General features: G+C 43.1%; 2 protein-coding genes across 7 annotated transcripts in view; both read right to left on the bottom strand.

The window, feature by feature from the left end:
• Positions 1 to 1,218: 1,218 nt before the first annotated feature.
• On the bottom strand, positions 1,219 to 5,163 carry LOC127378695 (uncharacterized). Of its 2 annotated transcripts, XM_051427843.1 has the most exons (7): positions 4,773 to 5,163; positions 4,352 to 4,456; positions 3,880 to 4,010; positions 3,624 to 3,785; positions 3,114 to 3,340; positions 2,557 to 2,630; positions 2,011 to 2,105 (listed from the first exon to the last, which is right to left on the bottom strand). In XM_051427843.1, the coding sequence occupies exons 1-6, from the start codon at positions 4,837 to 4,839 to the stop codon at positions 2,600 to 2,602; spliced, it is 723 nt and encodes a 240-aa protein (XP_051283803.1). In that variant the 5' UTR covers positions 4,840 to 5,163; the 3' UTR covers positions 2,011 to 2,105; positions 2,557 to 2,599. The 2 variants fall into 2 exon arrangements, with proteins under 2 accessions (XP_051283802.1, XP_051283803.1); XM_051427842.1 differs by lacking the exon at positions 2,557 to 2,630 and having other exon boundaries at positions 1,219 to 2,105; positions 4,773 to 5,159.
• Positions 5,164 to 6,251: 1,088 nt separating this feature from the next.
• The window catches only part of LOC127378681 (FERM and PDZ domain-containing protein 4-like), a 72,639-nt gene continuing 56,637 nt past the window's right edge, over positions 6,252 to 22,253 (bottom strand). For 4 of the 5 annotated variants that reach the window (XM_051427811.1, XM_051427812.1, XM_051427813.1 and 1 more), the window contains exons 6-16: positions 20,845 to 20,949; positions 20,442 to 20,549; positions 18,846 to 18,977; positions 17,297 to 17,416; positions 16,599 to 16,735; positions 15,432 to 15,558; positions 13,166 to 13,255; positions 12,857 to 13,039; positions 12,581 to 12,719; positions 11,113 to 12,135; positions 6,252 to 10,739 (exon numbers count right to left, since the gene is read on the bottom strand). In XM_051427811.1, the coding sequence (XP_051283771.1) occupies positions 7,357 to 10,739; positions 11,113 to 12,135; positions 12,581 to 12,719; positions 12,857 to 13,039; positions 13,166 to 13,255; positions 15,432 to 15,558; positions 16,599 to 16,735; positions 17,297 to 17,416; positions 18,846 to 18,977; positions 20,442 to 20,549; positions 20,845 to 20,949 (5,547 nt within the window). In that variant the 3' untranslated portion in view covers positions 6,252 to 7,356. The remainder of the gene's footprint in view (positions 10,740 to 11,112; positions 12,136 to 12,580; positions 12,720 to 12,856; positions 13,040 to 13,165; positions 13,256 to 15,431; positions 15,559 to 16,598; positions 16,736 to 17,296; positions 17,417 to 18,845; positions 18,978 to 20,441; positions 20,550 to 20,844; positions 20,950 to 22,253) is intronic. The other variant, XM_051427815.1, reaches the window with a different exon arrangement.

The raw sequence follows: 22,253 nt of genomic DNA, 5'->3' as shown, positions 1-22,253 counted from the left end.
TACGTCCCATTCAATAGCCTGGAGACACAGAACTGTATTAATCCTTAAAGTACAAACATCACAGCCAAATACTAAAGGTACAATATATCCATATACAAGATCTGTAGAGATATCATCAGAGATCAAAGTCCCCTAATGTCACTACAGATGTCCCTATATGAGTAACAGGAAGTAATAATAAGTAATATTACATCTTTTTTTTTGACAGAGAAATTGCACAGCAGGAAGTCTGCATGTCAACAGCCATAACTTCTCACCCTATCAGACGCCACTGATTATCTTATACCATAAATAGCATTTCAATTGTATTTATTATTCACTCCAGAGTGCCATGGCAACAGCTGCGTCTACATTGCTCCTCCACTGAAGCCACATGGCTGAGCCGAGACGGTGAGGCTGGATGTTGGTGCAACGTGGGCTCCACCTAGTGGTGTGAAACGGTAACTTTAAAAAAGGGCAGAGCTCACACACTGCCAGGATGGACAAATGATCAATCCGTTGATCGATTAATCCTATTATCTACTTCAATGGCCTATCTTTAAGAAGCAGCGGTCTCCATTCAAGGGGCTTTGCTAACTCCACAGTGTACAAATCAGCTACCCCAGCCTACTTATCAGCGCCCACTACCTACTAATCAATGTCACACAAAAACTACACAACTATATGGTGCACATACAGATTCTTTTGGTTTATAAATGCATGGCACTTCATTGCTATTCTACTACAAAAAAAAATACCCAGCAGCACTTTAATCCCATTCAGGAAACAGAGAAACAACACAAGCATTAACATACACTTGTGGTCTTTGTAAGTCTAATGCTCCATATGAAAAATGTCAGTTGTTTTTCCACTCATTCACCTCCAGATGCCTGGTAAACACCTACCAGGATTTCAAGTGTTCCACACGAACAGCAGACATTAAGCAGCACATCTCAACACATCAGTAAAATTAAGGTTTATATTATTCTGTGCAAATGTAGCGGCTGTCATACTGACGACAGAAGGGTCACCAGTTCAGTCTTCGCAGCTACTTTAAGTACCTGACAAACAGCAATGCATTCAAACCTTAAATGTCAAGTTATAAACACAACCTGCATACAATGAAGTTGCAGAAGTGATGTCAAATGTCCCATTTGGTTTAGTATATGGAGAAAGCCGCTGTTTGATATGTCTGTATAGAGATCGAGATACACAACAGATGTCAGATGAACAGAAGCCTTTTGCCAGTACAAAGTAACGACTTTATTGAAATTAGGGATCTATTTTATCAAAAATTCAAGTTTTCAGGACAAACAGCAACAGTGCAATCAGTGACAAACACATATAGAACATAACTAGTCAAAGACGGCAAAGGCCACAGTTTCAAGTATTGTCAACAGTAACAAGGACATATATACACACACACACACACACACACACACACACATACATACATACAAACAAACACCCACCCACCCTTATAAAGCAACAAGAAAGGCCATTTCTTACTTTTAACATTTCAATGGTCAATGCAAAAGCCATTCTATACAAAGTTCTAAAAATATACATTTTAATTTCACTGCTGTCAGCACCAACCAAACACAAAATTTCTCAGAATGCGATTGTTCCTCTTGGAAAAAATGTGTAATAAGCTGTTAACGTACAAACTTTACATTAACCAACGATGAATATATTACGAGTTGTGCCAGGCAACAAATGTTACACTCCTCGGAACGATACTCTCCAGTTGATGTAAAAATGCAATGTCATTAAATAAGAGGTTTTATTGCATTTTCAACCATTTAGAAAGTGGTTTTCATTACCTCATGAAACCTGCATTATCTGGCATTTATTCCATTTTCAGCCTCTACCCTGCCCTTTGGAGGAACACTGTAGTGGGTTTTCCAAACAAACACTACCATGTTAAATGTTTTTGGCCGTGCACCACACATAAATCATTTAGGTCATCCATGAAGCTCATTTTTCACTGTGGTTTAGCCAGCTGGTGACAGTGTTTCTCATGTTATTTATTGTCCATGGAGGAGTCATCAGCACATCCCATAATCCTCTGCAACTCCTGAATACAGGGCACAATTGACTGGCTGTGCAACTGAACCATCTTCAACCTGGAGACAGAGAAACAGGACTGTTAAGACAGGTTTCCCCTTGATACCTTCTCACTACTATTAACATTAACACATAAAATGAAATGAACTGAAAACCAACTACAACTAATACACTGAGCAACAGTAGGAAAATGACACACCTATGAATATGATAGCAACTAGGCTTCATAGAGGTTAGGTAGTTGGCTCCAGCAGAAAGCAAATGTGAAGCTAGCAAGTTTACTCTAGCAGCTACCTCATTATTTTACTCTTAATCTTAGCTGTTAGCTGCTAAAACAATTCAAATGACTGATAAGCATCATACAGAAACAGATTTTATGCCCCCCAGTGAGAGCTGAAGTAAACACCTGTGAGGTGAAGAAAGTGGACCCTGTACCAAAGCAAAGAGACCCAGCAAAGTTCCTCAGTGTGCTGGTGCAACAACCCAGAGCTAAAACATGAGTGAACTTACATTCAACAGGTGGACTCCAGTAGGATGCCCATGTTGCACTGCTTCAGCTGGATATTTTAGTTGGCAATTGGCTGCTAACAAGTCAGCGAAGTCAACGCAGTAAGCCGATATCATATCAAATACACCACAGTTTATGCTGTGAATTTGTTTTGAGATTTATCTGCCCGACAGTCGTCAAAAATACATATTTAAAAAGGGAATTATTGATGTACAGCATGGGTTGCTGCTGTTTAAGGAGGTTATTATTGTTCTGAAGGAAGTGGGCAGCCTGCAGTAAACTTAGATTAAGCGACAAAGTAAAAGGAAATTAAGTGACTTTATTGGTACAGGCACACCACTGAGTATCTGTTACACGCTGTGACCTTTCAGATGCGTGCATGAAAGCAAAACACTGAAATAAATTAAATTACACACCCAAATAATTTTAAAGACTGCATAGAAACATTTAAAGTGATTAAGCAACCGCACTGAGGTGTTTACATGATATTTTACTTGTTGAGTATTACCTCAATCTGATTATAATGGATATATAATGTATGTATTGTTTCATGTGTTACCTTCTTAGCAGCTCGCGTCCTCTGTTGGGTTCAGGGCGGTAGTGCTGGAGAGCAGACAGGCTCTGAGCTGCCAAGATGTTGTAACACTGTTCTCGGAGGGCGTTATGGTTCGCCGTATCCCACTGCGGCAACTCGCTGGTGTAGCGCCACGCCATCAGTGTGTGCTCCAACACCGCGTCCCACTCTTTGTTCCTCAGAAGAACTTGGCCCCACTCCTGACACGAAACCTGAGGGGGAGGATAAGGAGGTAACGGATTAGGATGACAATGAAACACTCAGCTCAACGTGCCACATAGAGGTAACATATGGAGCAGTTTAACACAGCGGTGACACAAAAAAAATCCCTTTATGTAGAATAGAATAGCTCAGCTGGGATGTGCTTAAAGAGCTCACAACTCCTAAAATACATCACTTTGCTGTAAACAGGTGCTTGACAGTATAAAAAAAAAAACTGGTTTCCAAAAAGTGCCATCATTTGCAGAAACATGCCATAACAACACTGATACTCACTTTGAAAGCCACCAGATGGGGATATGCCTTTCTGTAGCAGTGAGCGTCCCTGTTGGAGCCGAACCGTGAGTAGGGTATGGACCGGTAAACATTTGCTTTCTTTAGGTGCAGGTCTTCCTGGAGATACTTCAGGTCTGATGCCAGGATCCTGGGGTCTTGGCTCTAGGATGCAATAAAACACATAATATTTCAGATTACACCACATGTAGTGAGGACTCAAGAGACGATCGGTGCATTTTATTTCACATCTTGGTACCTGTTCAACTAAGATGAGGGATCTGATTAGCTGTACTAGCTGCTGTTTGGACAGAGGGGCATGGTGATCGTCCATCTTCTCACACTGCTCCTCTATCCCCCCGCTCCACACCCCACCAATGGACAAGTCCACTGCAAAACAAAGGGGTATGATTAGGACAACAGACCACATCAAACAAAGACAGGGGGGACACAATCACTGGCCTGGAAGAGCTGCATTCTCAAGTCATTAGCATAAATTGGACTAGTCATCAGTTAGTAGGCTTTATTTCATTCATGCAAGCTGTCATATTTCATATTTCCTAACATTCAACGCCAAAGGAAACAGGGCCGGTAGGAGAAAACACACTGAAAACCACCTGCATTTACACTCACACCCTTTCCGTTATCACACTTTGAGCTCACAAAACCAACCACACATTAGTTTTGCAGGTATATTTTATATTTCTTTTAACGGTTTGCTCTGTACTTACATGACTGTGCACGCTTTGTGTTTGCAGCTGTGTTTCTCCCCCTTGGTAGTGGAGATGGAGCCAAACGAGCACTCAGGATTTCTAGGTAGGACCTCCTCATTCGAGCTGGAAAACATTTAAAAATAATTTTAAAACTTTTCCAGTCTCCAGTCGGTGGCTCGTGTGAATATTCCCTACAACGTTGCACAGCACTGGGCGCGACTCATACATCGACTGGGAAGTATATTTCCGTGGTATATAGGTTTTGTAGTTACACATTAAAGTTATATTAACAATAATATATTAGCGGGTAACTGACTGCTAATCCCGGGGCCGCGCGCTTATGATAACATTAGCATGATAGCAAAGTGGCGCCTCCCGCACAAAGAAGTTACAGCAATGTCCGCAGCCTGAAAATAAAGAGGTCACATCTCAGACTTACCTGCAATTTTGGGCTGTGGAGCAGGTATTTCCACCAAGGCACGTCGAGACTGGCACACAGCTGCCATAGTAACCAAACTAATCGGTGACGATATTGAGCTAACGACCTGCTAGTAGCCAGTGACGCTCCTGTTAGCTGAACTTTAAACCCCACGGGGTGCCCAACAATCACTTCTCCCCGGGAGGACTTGGCTTTCAGCTGATAAACTCGGCGGCTCCTTCAAAAGGCGTCAACGCTGCTGTTGTCGAGCTCGACGAGGTTTACTTGTTTGAATTTAACTACACTACAAGAAATGAACTCAAGTCCCCCCCCTCTCCCTCTCGTACTTGTGGAGGTAAAGGGCAAACTAACAACTTCTATCTGCCCCACCGCCAGTAGTACAATGCTGAGGAGGCGCGCGACACACGAGTTGCCGCGCGGGCGTGGTTTGCTGCATGCGCCGATCTGATTGGTAAACGTTTGGAGCGCGTGTGGAACAGGCGCCCAATATGCTAATGAGGTCGCCTACACACACACACACACACACACACACACACACACACATCCCCCCTCTGCTGCTCCGGGGGGGTGGGGGAAAGTCACGTGAACACACGCTCGCGCACACACAGTGAATGCGCGCGCACACACACCATATTACAGTGTTAAAAAGTTAATGAAAGTCTTTCTGTTGCACTAATATGATTTAAATCAGATAGAAGATCACATTTTGATGCTGCTAAAACAACATTTTAAACTCATACAGTACTATTATTTATTATTATTTATACTAACCAAGCGTTGTGCTTGCTGGTGTAGATTTCTGGTTTTTAATGATTGCTTGGTGAACGTGTATGAGGCAGAAATTCCCTGTTGATATACTAGTGTCTTTTTGTCACTTGCTTCTCATGCACATTTCAGTAAAGGATGCTTGACAACATGTATTCTCTGGTTGAAGGGCAGTCTGTCTGAGCAGAAGGAACTGACATGGATGAACTGTAGGCAAGCAGTTAATGTCAAATTACCCTTTATAATGTCTACTAAGGGCAATAATTTAGACAGAAGAGGCCATGGAGAGGCTTTAACTCCAGTGCCACTTGCAGCCCTATAACTGAAATTTAAAAAAAGCACAGTAAAAGGCACTTTGAAACGTTCTCTCTGCGTCCTAAATGTATGTAATAGCCAAATATCTGACATTAGATAAAAATATAACAAAAGAAAAACAATTCAAATAGATGTGCATGAAAAGTCTTCTTATGTTTTAATATGAACAGCCTCACAACCAATGATGTTTGTATGAATATTATCAAAATGTATGCCTCTGCAACACGCATTATACATGGACATGAGAGTTTTTGATAGTAGTTTTATGAAAGTGGCATTTCAATTAATCGGCTGTAGTATTTTTTATTCTTGTATGTAATAATGCTCACAACACACCGGCGCCGACCGTATGTCACAGTGACCCACTCAAACCAAAAGACACATGGTAAGAGGCAAAAATATCTGTAAAATGTTTTTAATAGATTGGTGGATTATTGAAAAAAAAAAAAAAACAGGAATTGAATTTCTCCTCAAGAGACATAACTGCATCTTGATACATAGTGTGGAATAATAAATCATTCAAGCACAGAACTTATTCCAAAACAGATGATGATAAAACACAAAAACTTAAAAAGAATCATATATAATTAACAGTGGTCAATCTGAAATATTTCTTAATAAATGAAAATCTTTTCTAAATTATTAATATTATAGCATTGTTATAGTTTAATATATCTTGTTTTTGGGGTTATTATTCTCATCTGAAAATAATCTATGTGGTAAAATATGAAGCAGTGGCAAATGCAGTGCAACTTTATTGTCCCTGTATTGTCAACATTTCTAACAAATCTTGCAAAATAAAAAAAACTGCATTGTAATACAACAGGGTTGAAATCAGTTCACTTTAACACAGTCATTCAGAAGTTCAAGATAATATTTTTTAGTGTGAATAAAATGATAGCAACAATTTTCTCACTGGACTGACAGTGACACATTTTTACTTACATTTCTACAGGTAAATTATTATAATCACAGTTATAAATATCTGTAGTAAAACTGCACTTTTATGAACTGATTGAACTGAAAGTGAATTCACTCCACCCCTGTACAATATCAGAGCAAATTAAGCTGAATACTCAATGGCTTCTTGAAACTGCTACGGCAAATAATATAATTATATTGTATTTATGTACATTATATACATTTCTTTTTAAATAAGTTACATAATGCACAGGTAAAAGGGTATCTATTAGGTACATATCATATTACAAAGTTCTGTGACAGTATGGCTTTGTAAATATACATTACAATAATGTCATCAGAAAGAGCAAGTGCAGTCAGATAGGACTGCCCTTCAGCATCTTACTAATCTTTCACTTTCTTTTACTTTAATCTTAAGTCTAACTGCAATGAGTTGTACACTTTATTGATTCTTATGTGGAGATAATCCAGATCTTGTATGAAAAATATACAACTCTTTCAGCAGCCTCAAAAATAGCAAGATGCTTAAAGACAGACTTCTACTGACTGTGTAGGCCACACTATAAAGCATAAGGAGTAGCCTCTACTTGCTAAGCAGCGTTTTAAGGGAGCGGGTGAGTGCGTTAGCAATGGCCGACATGGTACTTGAGTGGCGGACCAGGGCTTTCACACTGTGCTCCCCTGGTGCTCCCACGGTGGCAGCCTCAGCCGCTTTGAGCAAACAGATATAGTTCATAACAACCTCATCGACCTTTGCCACGACCTCTCTCTGTTGGTGCGAGGCCGACGCTCCGAGGCCCCTAACTAGACACATACAAGCTTCGCAGAGACAGCAAAGCACCTGGAAGCTACAAGTTACAGCTAGCAGCATCTCCTCGGGACTACCGTGGGCCTGCGCCATCCTCCGGCACGCCCGGCCTAACTCTTTCGACTCAACCGAGAGGAGCTGCTTGTACTGGGATACATCCTGGAGAGGCATCTGGGGTCCGCGATCGCAGCGACCCACGCTGGATCTCACCAGCGCGATGAGCTCACTGGCATCGCGGCGGACGTCAGTGAAGCCTGACGGGAAGCCATACATGCGGTCCTTGAGTGCGTTGATTCGCGCCAGACGGTCACTAAAACTCATGTTATTGAGGACCTCCCCGTACAGCTGCTCCCCAGCTGCGTCCACTGCTGAGCCGCAGGGCAATATGGCCGATGCAGCGGCGCCATCGTTTTCAAAATCATTCCCGCCGCGGCTACGTCTGGGCCTCTCCCACTCAATCTCATCCTCTTCACCCTCAGTCTTACGTTTGAAGAAACAGTAGCTAAAAGGCCCGTTGCATCTCCAGGGACTGGTGTCTAGTTTTTGAGAGCCCTTCATGTGTTTAGCGTCTTTCTGCAATGGAAACGCCACAGACGCCCTCCTACTGTCTACCCTGTTGCCTGTAGACCAGCACGTGGTGTGGGAAGATACAGAGCCTTGGGAGTAGCTCTTGGAGAGCCGCTTCCTTGTTGGCCTCCGCTGGACTTTGGTCTCACCTTGCTGGGGCACAGATGGTGACAAGGGCTGCTGACTCCGGCTTCGGGTGGGCTTCTCGAACAGAACTTCCACACTTCCAGAACCGGCAGTCACATTGCTGGAGCTGCGTTTGAGCTCCCGGCCCCGCTGCAGGTTGTTGGTGAAGGGATCCGTCTGTTGCAGGGTTGGCATAACAGCCTGAATGTGGTTCTGATTCTGCCGGGACTGGATGGTATGGATGGAATTCTGTGTGCATCCTGAGTTGCTGGAGCTAGCGTTGGCTTGCGTGGAAAGAGGCAACGGGGGAGGTGGTGGGGGAGGTGGTGGAGGAGGTGGACATTGTGGGTTGGGAGTTGGAGATGTAATGCAAGCCCTAGTGCCAGTAGATGCCTGCCTGATGAAAGCTGAAGGATGGTCTCCCCTTCCTAGTGAGATGGTGTTGAGGTCTGCTCGTTGACCACTTACACTGGGGGCAGCAGAGAAACAAAGAGAATCATTAGGACGGGGGTGAGGAGACTGACGGACTGCATGCTTTGCCCTTGGGTCTGATCTGAACCAGTCCTCTGTGCTGCCACTAGGTTGGCTTCTTGACCGAGGTGGGGGACGGTTAGTAGTACCCCCACCCTCGCGGTTTCCACCTGTAATGGATCCCCCGTCACGGCTGATACAGCCCTCTCTCTTATACAGTGACAGGAAGTGCTCTGGGTCCATACCACTCCTCTCTAGTTCACTTTCCAGGCCAGAAAAAGAGCATCTCCTCTCAGCAGTAGCTGGCCTGAAATCTAGACTGTCATTCAGTCTCTGAGCATGCGTGTCAGGACTTCTCTTGAGTTTGGCAGGAAGTGTGGCTGAATGGTATGACCGTAGATTTTTATTTGCCAGCTGCATGGTGGCCGCATTAGAGGTTACCAAATTTGGGCTGAGAAATGGGGATGATATGGAGGAAGGCATACATGGGCAGCGAGCAATGGTATTCCCCCTATTCTTAACCATTTCGACAAGCTGAGGGTTGCTAGTGATAAAGCGCCTGGTGTCCTTTTTCACTGCCCCTCCCATGCCTGCGCTGTGCAGCTTCCCCCCCTGATGCATCTGGCTGACTGTTAGATAGTTAATCAGTTGTCTGTAGGCCTCACTGCCTTCCTTCTGGTTCAGCCCCTTAAAACAGGCCTGTTGTTTAGCATGCAGATCATTTTGGGGCCTCTTGCTTCCAGTACCTGTGGTCTCTTTATGCTTAGACGGTGTGGCTGAGGAGGGGCGGCCTGGTTCAGCCCCAGGAGCAGGAGGGTGGATGTTGGGCAGCATTTTCCGAAGGAGGGCGGGGTCTGCGTGAGGGTGGAGGTCTTTTCCCTGAGCGCTCTGGACAGGGATGCCACGAGGGATTCCAGGTTTGCTATCTTCATAGTTTACCACCCTGAGTAATGAGGAGGAGGAACTAGAAAGCGGGTGTCTTTGCAAATGGTGGTGTTTTGACTCAACCGCACCTGGGCCAAGTGGGGAGTCGGTTGGGGTGGCGCAGGCACTACTGTTTGTGCTGCCACCAGCATCTAGTGATGAACACAGAGAACCCTGTAGAGAACTGTGGGCTTCTCCTTGCAAATTTGAAATTCTTTTTGCTAGATGGTATTCACACAACCGTGCGACACTCTGCTGTCTAGAAATAGGGGGATGGTCGCTTTGTATGTCTGATCCCTGGTCGGAGCCCACCGATCTGGATTTTTTGGATGGAGAGAGCAGTGACGCTACAACCAGATGTTCATCTTGCTCAGCAGCTGCAGCTCCGTTATCTGCCCCACAGTCCCCCAAGTTGACAACATCTAACATATGATCAGAGGTAGAGGAAGGAGGGCGGGGAATTCTGTGGTGGTCATGGGGGAGGCTGTTCATCGCAAAGCCCTCGGCTGCTGAGTTTTCTGCCAAAAAAGAATTCTGTCTTCTTTGACTTTCCCCTTGCTCGCAGAACGAGGTGCGCTGGTTCAAGTCAAGGCGGTTGCGGCTCCCACTGCTCTCACCTCGGTGCCCTTCCCGTGTGCTGAAGGTGTTATACTTCCCACTGGAGTCCGCAGACTTTTTGTGATGCTTGCCTCCCGGTGTGGTGGAACTTGGGCGCTGGAGGGTGGTTGAAAGGTTAGTCTGGGACCTGACCTCCAAGCTGTCTGGCCCCGATGACGTGGTGTCCAACAGGGGGCTCCGTCTTGGAGGAACTGCTGGAGGCTGAAGGTGCCGTGTTGGGGTACGGGGTTTCTTCTGTATCGTTCCTCCCGTACTGGGTGAGACGGGGAATTCTGTTTTCTCCTCAAGTAAAGGTTGGTACCCTTCCCTTGTGGCCACCAGAAGACGCATGTGGCTCTCACTGAGCCTATGAGTAGCAGCCAGTTCAGAGATTTCAGTCATCTCTGAGGAGTTGGTCTCATTTCCAGAATCTGAGGACGACTCTGGGCTAAAGCCTCGTGATGTGTAAACACCTAGAAGATAAGATATACAGAGTTAAATATGTGTCAACTACAAGTTACCTGCTGTTAAATGTGTATTCTATTAAATATTACAACAAACTATCACCATATATGCAATTTAAGATGGGGGTCAGTCATTCTGGGGAAAGATCGTTGATTGTCGAATCTTTATTTGTCAAATTGTAAAAAATATTTGATGACCTGGGAGAACAAACGCCACCTGTTGTGTTGTGTGGCTCACTCTGAATCAATTAACTGTCTTTCTCCTCAATGACTGACCTGACCTTTAATCAGAAGGCAAATTATCAAAATTCAGACTTTGTGTTTTGGGACTGTGCTCACTTAAAGGGGGCAAGAAGTCCCAGAGAATTGGTATTCAACAGACCTGGATTGCTACTGCTGGGTGGTGGTGGGGGAGGCCTCTGTTCCGAGACGGACAGAGCCTCCAGGGCCTGTAGAGTATTCATGACCGCATTCTCCAGTTTTCTCTCCCCTCCCCTGCTCCCTTCCCCCTCCCCATGCGTTGGAATGGCATCAATCAACGATACCGGGATATCATCATTTTCATGTGTGCTTAGCGGCCTTCCCTCGGGTGCTGTGTCCTCATCCGAACTGTCCCGAAAGCCCGGCGGTGGGGCTGCAATTGCGAGGTTGAGTGTCTCTAGCAGCGTGTCGTCTTCTTCGTCGTCGACACCGTCGTCGCCCTCGGGAGGAGGCAGCGATGTCAGATCAATGATGTCATCTGTAGAGCCAGAAAGCGCCAGGAAGGTGGCTTTGCCGGCTGCCGTGGCTAGCCCTCCTCCTTGGTTGCCGCAGTTTTCATCTCCACCGCCTCTGTCGTCACCCACAGGCGTCCCCCCTGTGGAGTCCTCCTCACACGAAGCGTCGTCGTCGTCCTCTGCGTCGTCCGTTGTGTCACGATAAAACAGATCCCTTAGCAGCGGTTCTTCGCCACCTTCCTCACTTATAATGTTACTATAGACGTGAGCGAGACCACTGAACTGAAATGGCACCCTGTCCTGTGGCCGAAAGTCTGTGTTGTTGTGCAAGTAGGGCGGTCTGTGCTCGGGTACCTCAGGGCTCTCCAACAGTCTTTCATAGCCTAAGTTCTTAGGCTTGTTCAAGGGTGGGTCCCCCCCAAAAATAAATGACACTTTGGAGCTCCGAGGTGAGTCTTGAGGTTTGTGTCTGGTAGCGGGGGGAAGAGGAGGGGGCAACGGACTTCTCCGCGTCCCCAGGTCTCTATCAGGGTTTTGTGGTTCGTGGAAGTAAGGAGAGATGCTGTTTTCTCTCTGCCCATTGTCTGAATACTCAGCGTCCCGGCTGTAGACCTCTTCCTGGCTGGGTGATGGCTCCTCGTTGTTCCCCAAAGATGTGCTGTATGGCCACTCCAGGACTCGATCCTGACCTGCAAGACAGCAGCAATACAAGGTTCTATTACTCATGTGTTTTATATTTCATGTCGATTCAATTTTAAAAAGGGGCTGCGTCCTCTTCACTAGACTTTTGACTTTTTATTCTGCATTGTAAAGCAAACATTTTTAAGCTCTTTAATGCAGCCATGAGTCTTTCTCTTCCCAAATGTATCAGAGCTACAGCGTTCATCTTCCTAACTTGTTTTAATGCTTTTATGTGGAGCGTTCTGCAAGGACAAAGATCTTGCTACTTGTTTCTACAACGTTCACGACATAAGTAAAAGTGTCTCAACCAAATGCAAATAATTTCACTTGAAAAGACTTAAATACTGGCTGTAAACTTTGAATTGTGAATAATGTTCATGATTACTTTCTTTAATTCATCCTATTTTGACCACACACAGTTACTATGCACACACATTAGAAATAATAACTCACTGTTGTCATCCCCTCCAGTGCTATTGGAGTGGGGCATGCTGAAGATAGATCTCCTTGAGTCCACTAGGAGGCGATAGTAGCCTGCTGTTAGGCAGGCCAGGTTCATTGCATCACTGGAATCCATGATCAGTGTGATGGGCTGTTTGGAGGAAAAAAAGAAGGAAAAGAAAGAAGGAAGGTGAAAGGAGGGGAGAAAAAACAAAACAGATGCTATAATTTGTGTAGGACAAAATAATATTTGCTGGTACTTCTGCTCTTAGACCGAACTGTGCTCACCCTGACATCCAGAACATGCAGCTCCAGTCGGACGTTGGTCTCATCCTCAGTGAGGATCTCGATGCGGTTCACATGGCTGAAGTCAGCCAGTAGGGCCACTAGGTTGGTCCGGGTGTTGATGACATGACTGATGCCGTAACGTGGGCCCACCAACAGCATCACATCCGTCTGTTTCTCCCCTTGCTACAGGAGAACACAACAGTTAAAAGTACTTCAAAGATTTTAACAGTTACAGTAATGAAGATCTTAAACCAGCCCAAGTTTGTTCTCAAACTTTTTACAAATCCCCTCCAGAACTAATGGTCTCACCAAAAGAATCGATTTGAACTCCCTCCCTCCGTAGAGTCTGAGTTCACTGAGGTACCTCAGGTAATGCACCTTGGCCTGCAAAGCAGTCAGCTGCACAGACAGCAGGAGAGAAGTGAAATACATTAGTAAGCATCCAAAAAGAAACCACTTCAACCTGAACAGACGTATTTGTCTTCGGATGTCAGGATGTAAAGCACTCTCAGGCCATTTTGATCTGGACTGCTGATTTCCCATTATATCGTATCATATCCTTTAAATCTGATAAAAAGAAATCTGAAGAGCTGCTCCACTGCAGTGCTCTTTATGACTTGCTTGTGTGGATGTGTGCCTCTCCAGCCATTTAAGTACAGATACTGATGCCTTTGCTGCAATGAGACGTATCTATGACGTGACACAATTTATATATGTTCATTGCTTCACTTCTATCGTGTGATTGTGTGTTTTTATTAAATGGAACTGACATGTTGTTTTTTGAGTGTCCATATATTTCAATACTACACGCTCAATACATCATCTTTATAATCACTTGCAGTGCTCATCAGACCTAATGTGGCACACTGTATCTACCGTACGTTCTCCTGATGCTGCACCTAAATCGAAGAACACAAGTCCACCTTGATCCTGTCATATTTTACCTCTCCATCAGCCTCAGAAACAAAAAGGCTAATGGGATGTCTGACCTTGATAGCTGAAAAACCAGACATCTCCATTAAAAAATCATTTTGCTTTCAGGAAATTCTTGCTCAATCTTAACCACCGCCTTCCCACCAAAAAAAATGGAACGAGCAGCCTCTCTTTGGGCGAGGGCTGAGTGATAACTTCGAGACTCTAATGAGAAAGCTAATTTGGAGCGTCAACGTTTTTGAATTGCATGTCAGTCCGTCGCTGCTGCTTGGCTGTATTTCTCCCTAATGAATAGAGTGGATATCCACTGCCACTGTGAATGCAAATGATTAGCCAGCGCATCGAACTGCTCGGGCCGGGGAGGGAAGAGATCAATATCCCCTTTGGTAGGACTGACATTTTATAGACGCTGTGCTCACAAATGCAGGTATATGGAGTCCAGGTGTGTTTAACGGGAACTCCTTCATCCAGTACATGAAGCTGCATTAGGTAGATTGAGTTGGGCACGCAGCAATGCTAATATGGCTGCTGGTGAGTGATGTTGCACAAACATTCAGCTTCGGTGATTTGCTTCGCGGCTCAGAGACGAGATACCTTGTACATCATTTCTAGGCTATGTGCTGTCGTTTTATTTTCTGTCACTCTTTTAAACATTCTTCAACCAATCACAGAGGAGCCTGACTTTGAAGTGGTTGAAAAGTAATTTCCTAAAACAGCTGAGCTCTGTAGATCTTACAGATGAATAATTAGTAGTTAATATCTATGGCAGCGGGACGGTCTGCCATAGATATTAAATAAACTACAAATAAACTGTTTATTGCATTGAAGGAACAATTCACCGAGTGCAGTGTTGTGGCCCGCAGATGTGTTTTTAGTCATTAATTTTTGGTGGAGCTCAGCACACAGCTACAGTACATCATCTATTGATGGTTTTGGTCTTTTTTGACAGTATGAGAAATATAGAACTGGCCTTCATCCTTTCATCTCGTGGCTTCAACATTTGTTGTTGCACTTGAGCAGGCATGTCTTGTGCTGGCTGAGAACTAAAGAAAACAACAAACAGTGACTCATTCATAACTACAGTGCACTTAATGTCTCATTGAGAGCCACTTGCAGCCAACCCTGTTTGCATGGGCTGATTGTAAATTGCTCATTAACGCTGAACCTGTTGCACGGGTTCATTTTGTTTTGGCGTGCTGCTGATTTGTACATCAAAGTAAATACGGGTGTCGCAGAATGATACAGACCAGCAGCTGCATATATCATTGAAACACTTTCACAAAAAGCTAGAAAGTTCACATGAAGTTGGATCAGACTCCCCTGACTGGGACGTGTGTGTGTGTGTGTGTGTGTGTGTGTGTGTGTGTGTGTGTGTGTGTGTGTGTGTGTGTGAATTTGAATATCTTATTATGCACACAGTTTGACAATGCACTTTGCTCATTATTCACATTAGCATTCGAGGTCTGGCTCGACGAAAGGTCTTAGGTTGACAAGGGTGAGAACCTTTGCAAGGTTGAGCATGGCAGCGATGCTATTTTAGGATATTGCATCAGAAAACAGAGAGACGGTGTGTTTGTGCGCCCGTGTGTGCGTGTCAGAAGTTTATTAACAAGGGCGAAGAAAGACAAAGAGAGCGGCTTACTTTTTTCCCTGGAGGCACGAGGTTCTGGTTGGTTTTGAGGATGTGTGTCAGAGCCTTCTTGATGTTTTTCTCTTTCATGCTGGACAGCACAGCGGGAGGCAGGAACAGCGACAGACCCCACTCCTTTCTGTGGAGAGGAGATTGATTTGAGCATAAAGTCAGACTTGGTAAAAACAAGAACGTACTTCCTCTAGACCTGGGTTAAATACTTGCAGTCAAAAGCTAAGAATTCCGATGACGTCTGCTCTCAGACAAGCTGTTAGTTGCAGAACAGGAGGAGAGCTTTCTCTGTGGAAAGTGCCTCCCTTATAGGAAGTTACTGTGCTCAAATATGAACAAAACTTGCTAAGCCATGATGATAATATTGTAATATGTAATATTATATTAGATTATATTAGTGATATATTTAGTTTTTATTGGTAATTTCTGTATCATATTTATATGTTATATATATGATAATTAGAACATTAATATGGCAGCATTGTTTATTTGGCCTGGCTGCACACGCAACAGAAACTGCTGTTTTTCTCTTCTTTTTCTGCGAATTAAGGATTTATTTTTATCAAACGAGAGTTGGGGATTGTTTCTGTCCGCTGAATGAAGTTATGATGTTACAATGAGGTCTGAGGTAAAATTACTGGTTTTGTTTATGGAGTCTGGTGGCGAGTCTGGTCTATCTCTGTGGGGATCCTTTCTATGAATTTGTCAGTGTCAGTGGCAAAAACAAGAACTTTTAGGTGACGTACGTTGACAGGGACAAGTTTACACTGTGGCTGGTTTTGTGAATATTTTCAGAAAAGTCGGTTTCGGTGAGTTTTATTTAGTTGTGTGTGTGAGGTAAAATGACTGGTTTTGTCTGGTCTGGTGGGCACCCATTTGTTTTAGTTCTATTTAAACTCATTCATTCGGATTAATGTGTCATTTCTCTAGATGCGATATGACTATTTTACCAGAAAATTATGGTTTGCAAAATATGTGGATATGGACAATGAATCCATCCCTGATAAACTTCTGTAAACTCATCAAAAGAACTTGCAGAAAAAAAATCCAAACTCTCTAAGTCAGTCTATAATGTATTATTGATGGAGCAGCTCCAGGCTGTACAACAGTCTAACATTACGGATCATGTACTGTACCCACGACTGCATTTAAAAAAAAACGACTCACTGGATGTATTTGAGGGAGACCTTCTGGCTCTGCCTGGTTGTCATGGTGAGGATGTACATCTGCAGTGCGGCCAGTCGTAGCGCGGCGTCGTACTTCAGCTCCGGGCCGAACCGCTCCAAGACCACGTCGTTACAACTCTACGGCAGAGCAGGAAGCAAAGTTACATAACAATCCCAAAGTCGGTTTTTCCTTCTTGTGAAGGGCATTTCATCTCTCCATCGAGCGGTTCAAGCTGCGGCACATCCCAGCTGAGCTCAAATAAGTTGTTCTCAACCTTTGTGGCTTGAGATTCCTTCAAAGGGATACAGTTTCCAGTCCCAGATGAAGGACTCGGAAGCACAAAATGGTGAACTCTGACAAGAAAAGATGATTAGCTTTCCTTCTCCCAGGCTATTTCACTTGACTAATTATCAGAGGAATCCTATGGGGAAGCAATTTATTATTTTAGAGAAAAGTAGTTAATGCAAGAGTGGGTTTAGTTGAAGACTTATTTTGCAAATAAGCTTTTTTGTTTTGACAGGATCCACTCTGTATCCATCTGAGTGACTTTGTTAATCACCAAAAATCCTGTTCAAACTTCAGATAGATTGTACCCCTCGCAAAGCTGACATTTCATTACTCACCATTAGTCAACCAGTCAACAAGTTTTAGTTTATGTACCAATCAGATGTAGAACTTTACTGGTGATTTTTGCTCACCTGTACATAGAGGTATTCAAATGCAACAGCGTCTCTGCGGAGGAGCTCCACGGGGTCCCTGGGCACGAAGCTGACTCTAAAGAAACACTTCATCTTGTCAGAACCAGGCCTCTGGGTCACCTGGGGTCACAGACAGGATGGAGAGAGGGAGAGAGAAGAGGAAAGAGATAGCCAATAATAGTATTGCTAGTAATAGTAATTGTTGTAGTAATAACAGTAGCAGTGGAGGTGGTTATAACAGAAAGCCTGTCTATTATCCAGGCAGGGAGGGTCTAATGAAACACACTATGAGGCTGCATTATGGGAAGTGTAGGATTGAGTGTTTTTTTATCTTTACCCATACTAGGGGCTAAAAGTTACAATATGTCAGCCTGAATTGCATCAATTTTGACCATTCTTTGATTATTTTCTCCCAACTTTACATAAGTACGATGCAAAATTGATGGAGTACCAGCGATACTATGATGAAATATAGTTTTGCGCTTAAGCATCAAAAGTAATTAAGTATACATTATGCAGCATGCAGCTCCTGTCGGTGTTATGTTCTTATATCTTATCATATCTTAAGTTTAAAATGTTTTTTGGAGGCCCGAAAGGCTAAAAGGATTCAGTATCCAGAAGTCAGAAAAAAGTAAACATCATTTTATGTTGGAGAAATATGCTATGGATTCTTCTTGTGCCATTTATCATCTTGCGACCCCTCAGATTTATTTTGCGAACATTTTGGGGCATCCAAACTCCTAAACAGGAAAGCAATGGTTAATATGGTTTAACATCATCAGCATCAATGCTTGTCTCTGAAATGTGGTAAAGTAGAAGTATAAACTAGCAGAAAATGGAGATATTCGTACGATATGAGATGTTATTCCAACCACTTAACAACCTAAATACATGGTTGTGTAATTCATCAGCAGAAACCCAGAAACTTGCTTGCTTGGTGGTTGTCTGTGCATTTGAATCCATTTCTTATTCAAGACAAAACCACAAGACCAGCATCTTCTTTTAAATATTGATTATATTTGATAAATTATTTACTGTGCAAGCGTAGAGAGAGGGCAAGGGAGTCTGTTGTTTTTAGTTCAGGCACTAGCAGCCTTCTCCCACAGACCCCTGTCACCAGGATTGACACTCAGGTGTATTACAGTACAGTGTATGTTTTATCAAGCGTGTCGGGGAAGAGTGACTCTTAAACATTCATCTGCCACTGAATGTTCCATGTGCAGAGTTTCACATCTGAACTGTGTGGTATGAATATTAAAACTGTCCTCTTGTGATCCCGCAACCTCATTAGAATGTAGTGGGCACTAGCGGGGTGAGCATGTGTGTGTGTGTGTGTGTGTGTGTGTGTGTGTGTGTGTGTGTGTGTCGTGTTTGTGCTTTTGTGGGCTGTGTGTGTGAGAGGGTAGGTGTAATGTGAGCTGTCGCCCCTGCTGTGCCAGTGCTGATAAATGACACCGGGGTCCAAATGCTGCTTGAATACTGAGCAGGAATGTGTGTGTCAGACAGAAAAGGAGACAAAGAAAGTGGAGGAAGAGGAAACATCTCCCACCTGAGAAAGCATCTCCTGCTCGTGCAGGAGAAGCAGTTTGCTTCCAGAGCCCTCCGTCCTCTGCTCCAGTACGAGGGAGAAGTGCTCGATGCATTTGATCGACAGCTTCTCTTGCAGGGTCAGGATCACATCCTGAAGTAAATACACCACATATATAATTATGTAGAATTGTTGATTAATATTTAGATAAATGCTGTGTATGTATAATAGTATGCAGCTTTTACAGAAACAGGAAGAGAATGGACTTTTCAGTCTTGTTCTAACATGAAATGACGCAATATGTAACACATCAGTCAAACAGGGATTTTTAAATTCCACCGCCAATTTTACTTCACTAATAAAAAGCTAAATGTTTTTCCAAAATATTTGTTTAGTTTGTTCTCCAAGATCTTCTACAAGTGTTCTTACCACCATCTGTCATTTTGTTTCATGTTTTCCCAGCTCTGCTCTGCAATGCTTCACCATTTCCTCTGAGCAACTCATTGTGGGACAGTATGAATATGTGGGGGAAACGTATTTGAAATATACTGTATAACGGCACTATGCACGACCTTTGTGCGAAGTTACAGTATCTGGATTCTGTGCTTGACATTTACATTTTTCATGCACTAACAAAAAGAGAAACATTATTTAACAATGTGTCCTATTCAGATGATAGTTACCTATAACACAGGTGTAAAACGTGGTCAAAACAAGGTCGAAATATGAGTGTAAGTACGGTGTTTTCCTTATTCTTAAATTTTTTTTTTTTTACTTTTCAGTTTTCATATCATTACCCTGATTCTCCATCAGTGAGTAAATAGTGAATATGCAATTCTTATGTCCATTCTTCAGGAATTTTCTCCTTATTATTGTATTTGTTAGGTGAAAAACTCTTACTGTGAACCATATATCATCTGTCATTTTTATCACTACCATATTTTACAAATTAAAGGACCATGTTACATTTGTCACATGTAAGTGCACACAATTCAAACTCGATGAAAATTATGTGAAAGAGTATCTTTATTGCTAGCTTACATTAGCTTACCAGCTAACTAAGTTTGGTAATTTGACAATAAAAATGGTAAATTAAACTAATAATCTTTAAATAATGCTGCATAGAATTCAAATAAACGAACAACATGTGGCATGTATTTAATATAAAAAATACAGCTCATTTTTGACCCATCTATGAAAGAGTGTCAATGCCCTATGTGTCTAAAGGTTAAGAAAATAAGATTTCATTAATCAATATTGGACTAAAAGCCTCATTAAGATAATATTACAATGTTTGCAGTGAAGCTGAGAAAAGGAGTGACTCAGCTCTCTTGCTTCCTAAGCTACACCCTGGGAGCAACAGCGGATCACAACCGAATCTACAAGTCAAAAGATGAAAATATGCTCTTTGCCACCTTGCCTGAATTAATGCGGTGCTCAAACAAATGGAACTCAAAAAGTGATTGAATTTCATGGTCTGTGTGTGTGCACCAAGACGCACTAATTTGCACTCTAAATGAATTTCTCCCTTTGTAATTATAGATGCTGCAGAGACTGCTAATTTTGTCAAGTGTGCCTTAAGGGGTGGAACACGCACATGCGCACACAAACACACACCTTGATAGAGGTACTGCTGTCGAAGCGAAAAGACTTTGTCTGCCCGTTCTCCAGGTAGACCTTCAGGACATTTGGCATGAACAGAAGAGAGTTGTCCTTCACCGGGTTCTGCAAAAGAGGCGCATGATCAGTCTTTTCACTCTGTGCATTTGTGGTCACAGAAAACAGATGAGCTTTGATACGTGAAAATAATTCGTAACAGCATCATTCCATAACACACTTTTGTGACTGTCTTCTCTTGTCTGGCATTCACTGAACTGTCTATCTTATGTGGCAAATGGCAACCATCTGGCATTGCTTATATAGGTCATACATAAGTGTGTGTGTGTGTGTGTGTGTGTGTGTGTGTTTGAGTGTTTGTGTGTGTGTGTGTGTGTGTGTGTGGGTGTGCGGTAGAACTGACTGGAACCTGGCCGTTTATAATGACCTCCTCTGCAAAGCGCACTTTGACCGGATTGGACTTGAGCATGGCTTTTTTGGCTGCACTGATGAACGCTGATTTAGGGGACTAAAAGGCAAGCGTCCAAAAAGAGAGACAGAGAGAGAGGGGAGAGAAAGAGGAAGAAAGAGACAGGCAGATGGAGAGAGAGAGGGCGAGAGAGGGAGAGATAAAGATAAGCATAAACACATGCACAAATGAAGAGGGGAAAAAAACAGGTTTTCAGCACATTAGCTCAACATGTAACATTGAAAAATCAATAAAAGATTAACACAATAACTTAATAAGTGCAAATCCCCCCCCCCATACTTTTGGTTACCAGAAACACAACCCTGGTGCAACACAACACAAACTTAAAGAAGAGCATGGAGCAGGATGAACATATTTAGGTGGAAGAATTCAAGACCATCATTGCATCCCCTTTAAAGGAAAAGGCCTCTTTCTATATTTTATAATAGTTTCTGACTTCCAGACTCAACTTTAAGTGCATTTCTTTTTCTTAGAAGGATCCATAATGGTCAGTAAGGGTCAGTAATTTCAATCTAAAACAGCTGGGCACAGTAGCTTTCAAACAGGAGTAAATAGTGCATTTTTTCGGGACTACTTTATGCGGTGGATTAACACACACTTGGTTCTCAGCAGGACGGTGTATGGGGGACTGATTCAACATAAACAACAGTTGAGTTTCAACTTCTTTGACAGCAGCACCTCTCCTCAAGATCTATGTAGTAGTTGTTCCAAAGCTTCCTATCATCAGTTGGAGTTGCCATGGAAATCGTTTATCTTCTTCATTCACTCGACAAAAAAACAAACTGGGCAAACTCCATCTGCTGATGAAGATCATGCGACATGGTAGAAAGCTCCAGTGTTCGAGGTAATGAAAAGCGGGACAACAATGGAGGGGTATGGCACGAAGAATAGACGATATGTGTTGGTGGGATCAATTCACTGCCGGCCTCGGTCTGGTCTTGGGATTTGTTGACGATAAGAAAAATACAGAATATCACCAGCCTTATCCTTTAAATGCGGGGCAGAGTTTAACAGGCCTGCTGAGAGAAAATTGAAGGCCAGAAATCTATACCTCCCTCAATATGGTTTCAAGGACAGACTATTTCCTTTAAGGAGTTGAATTTATTGTTTCTAGAGATAGGCTGTGAGAGGAATGAGAGGAAGGACCCAAAGTCATCGTGACCATGTTTTTGTTTTCTTTATGTAAAGGTATCAATTATTTTGACAAAAGTACCCCGTTTTAAAAATGGAACCTGTATTGTGAATGAATGAGTGTTTGGTGGAAGTGGTTTACAGGGCTGGATGAAGATAGAAATGGACACAAAACATTGTATTCAAAGCAACAACACATATATTCATTTAAG

This window comes from Dicentrarchus labrax, unplaced genomic scaffold, assembly GCF_905237075.1.
Source record: "Dicentrarchus labrax unplaced genomic scaffold, dlabrax2021, whole genome shotgun sequence".
In the NCBI taxonomy this organism is placed as follows: Eukaryota; Metazoa; Chordata; class Actinopteri; family Moronidae; genus Dicentrarchus; species Dicentrarchus labrax.
The sequence above is the reverse complement of the archived record's forward strand: the minus strand, read 5'-3'. Positions and strand labels throughout refer to the sequence as shown.

Bases quoted from the DNA above. Each gene is read 5' to 3' on its own strand.
- LOC127378695 (XM_051427842.1), bottom strand. From the start codon at position 4,839: ATGGCAGCTGTGTGCCAGTCTCGACGTGCCTTGGTGGAAATACCTGCT. The intron at 4,457-4,772 runs GTAAGTCTGAGA...AATGTTTTCCAG, and splicing joins TCCACAGCCCAAAATTGCAG to CTCGAATGAGGAGGTCCTAC. The intron at 4,011-4,351 runs GTAAGTACAGAG...TTTGTTTTGCAG, and splicing joins CACAAAGCGTGCACAGTCAT to TGGACTTGTCCATTGGTGGG.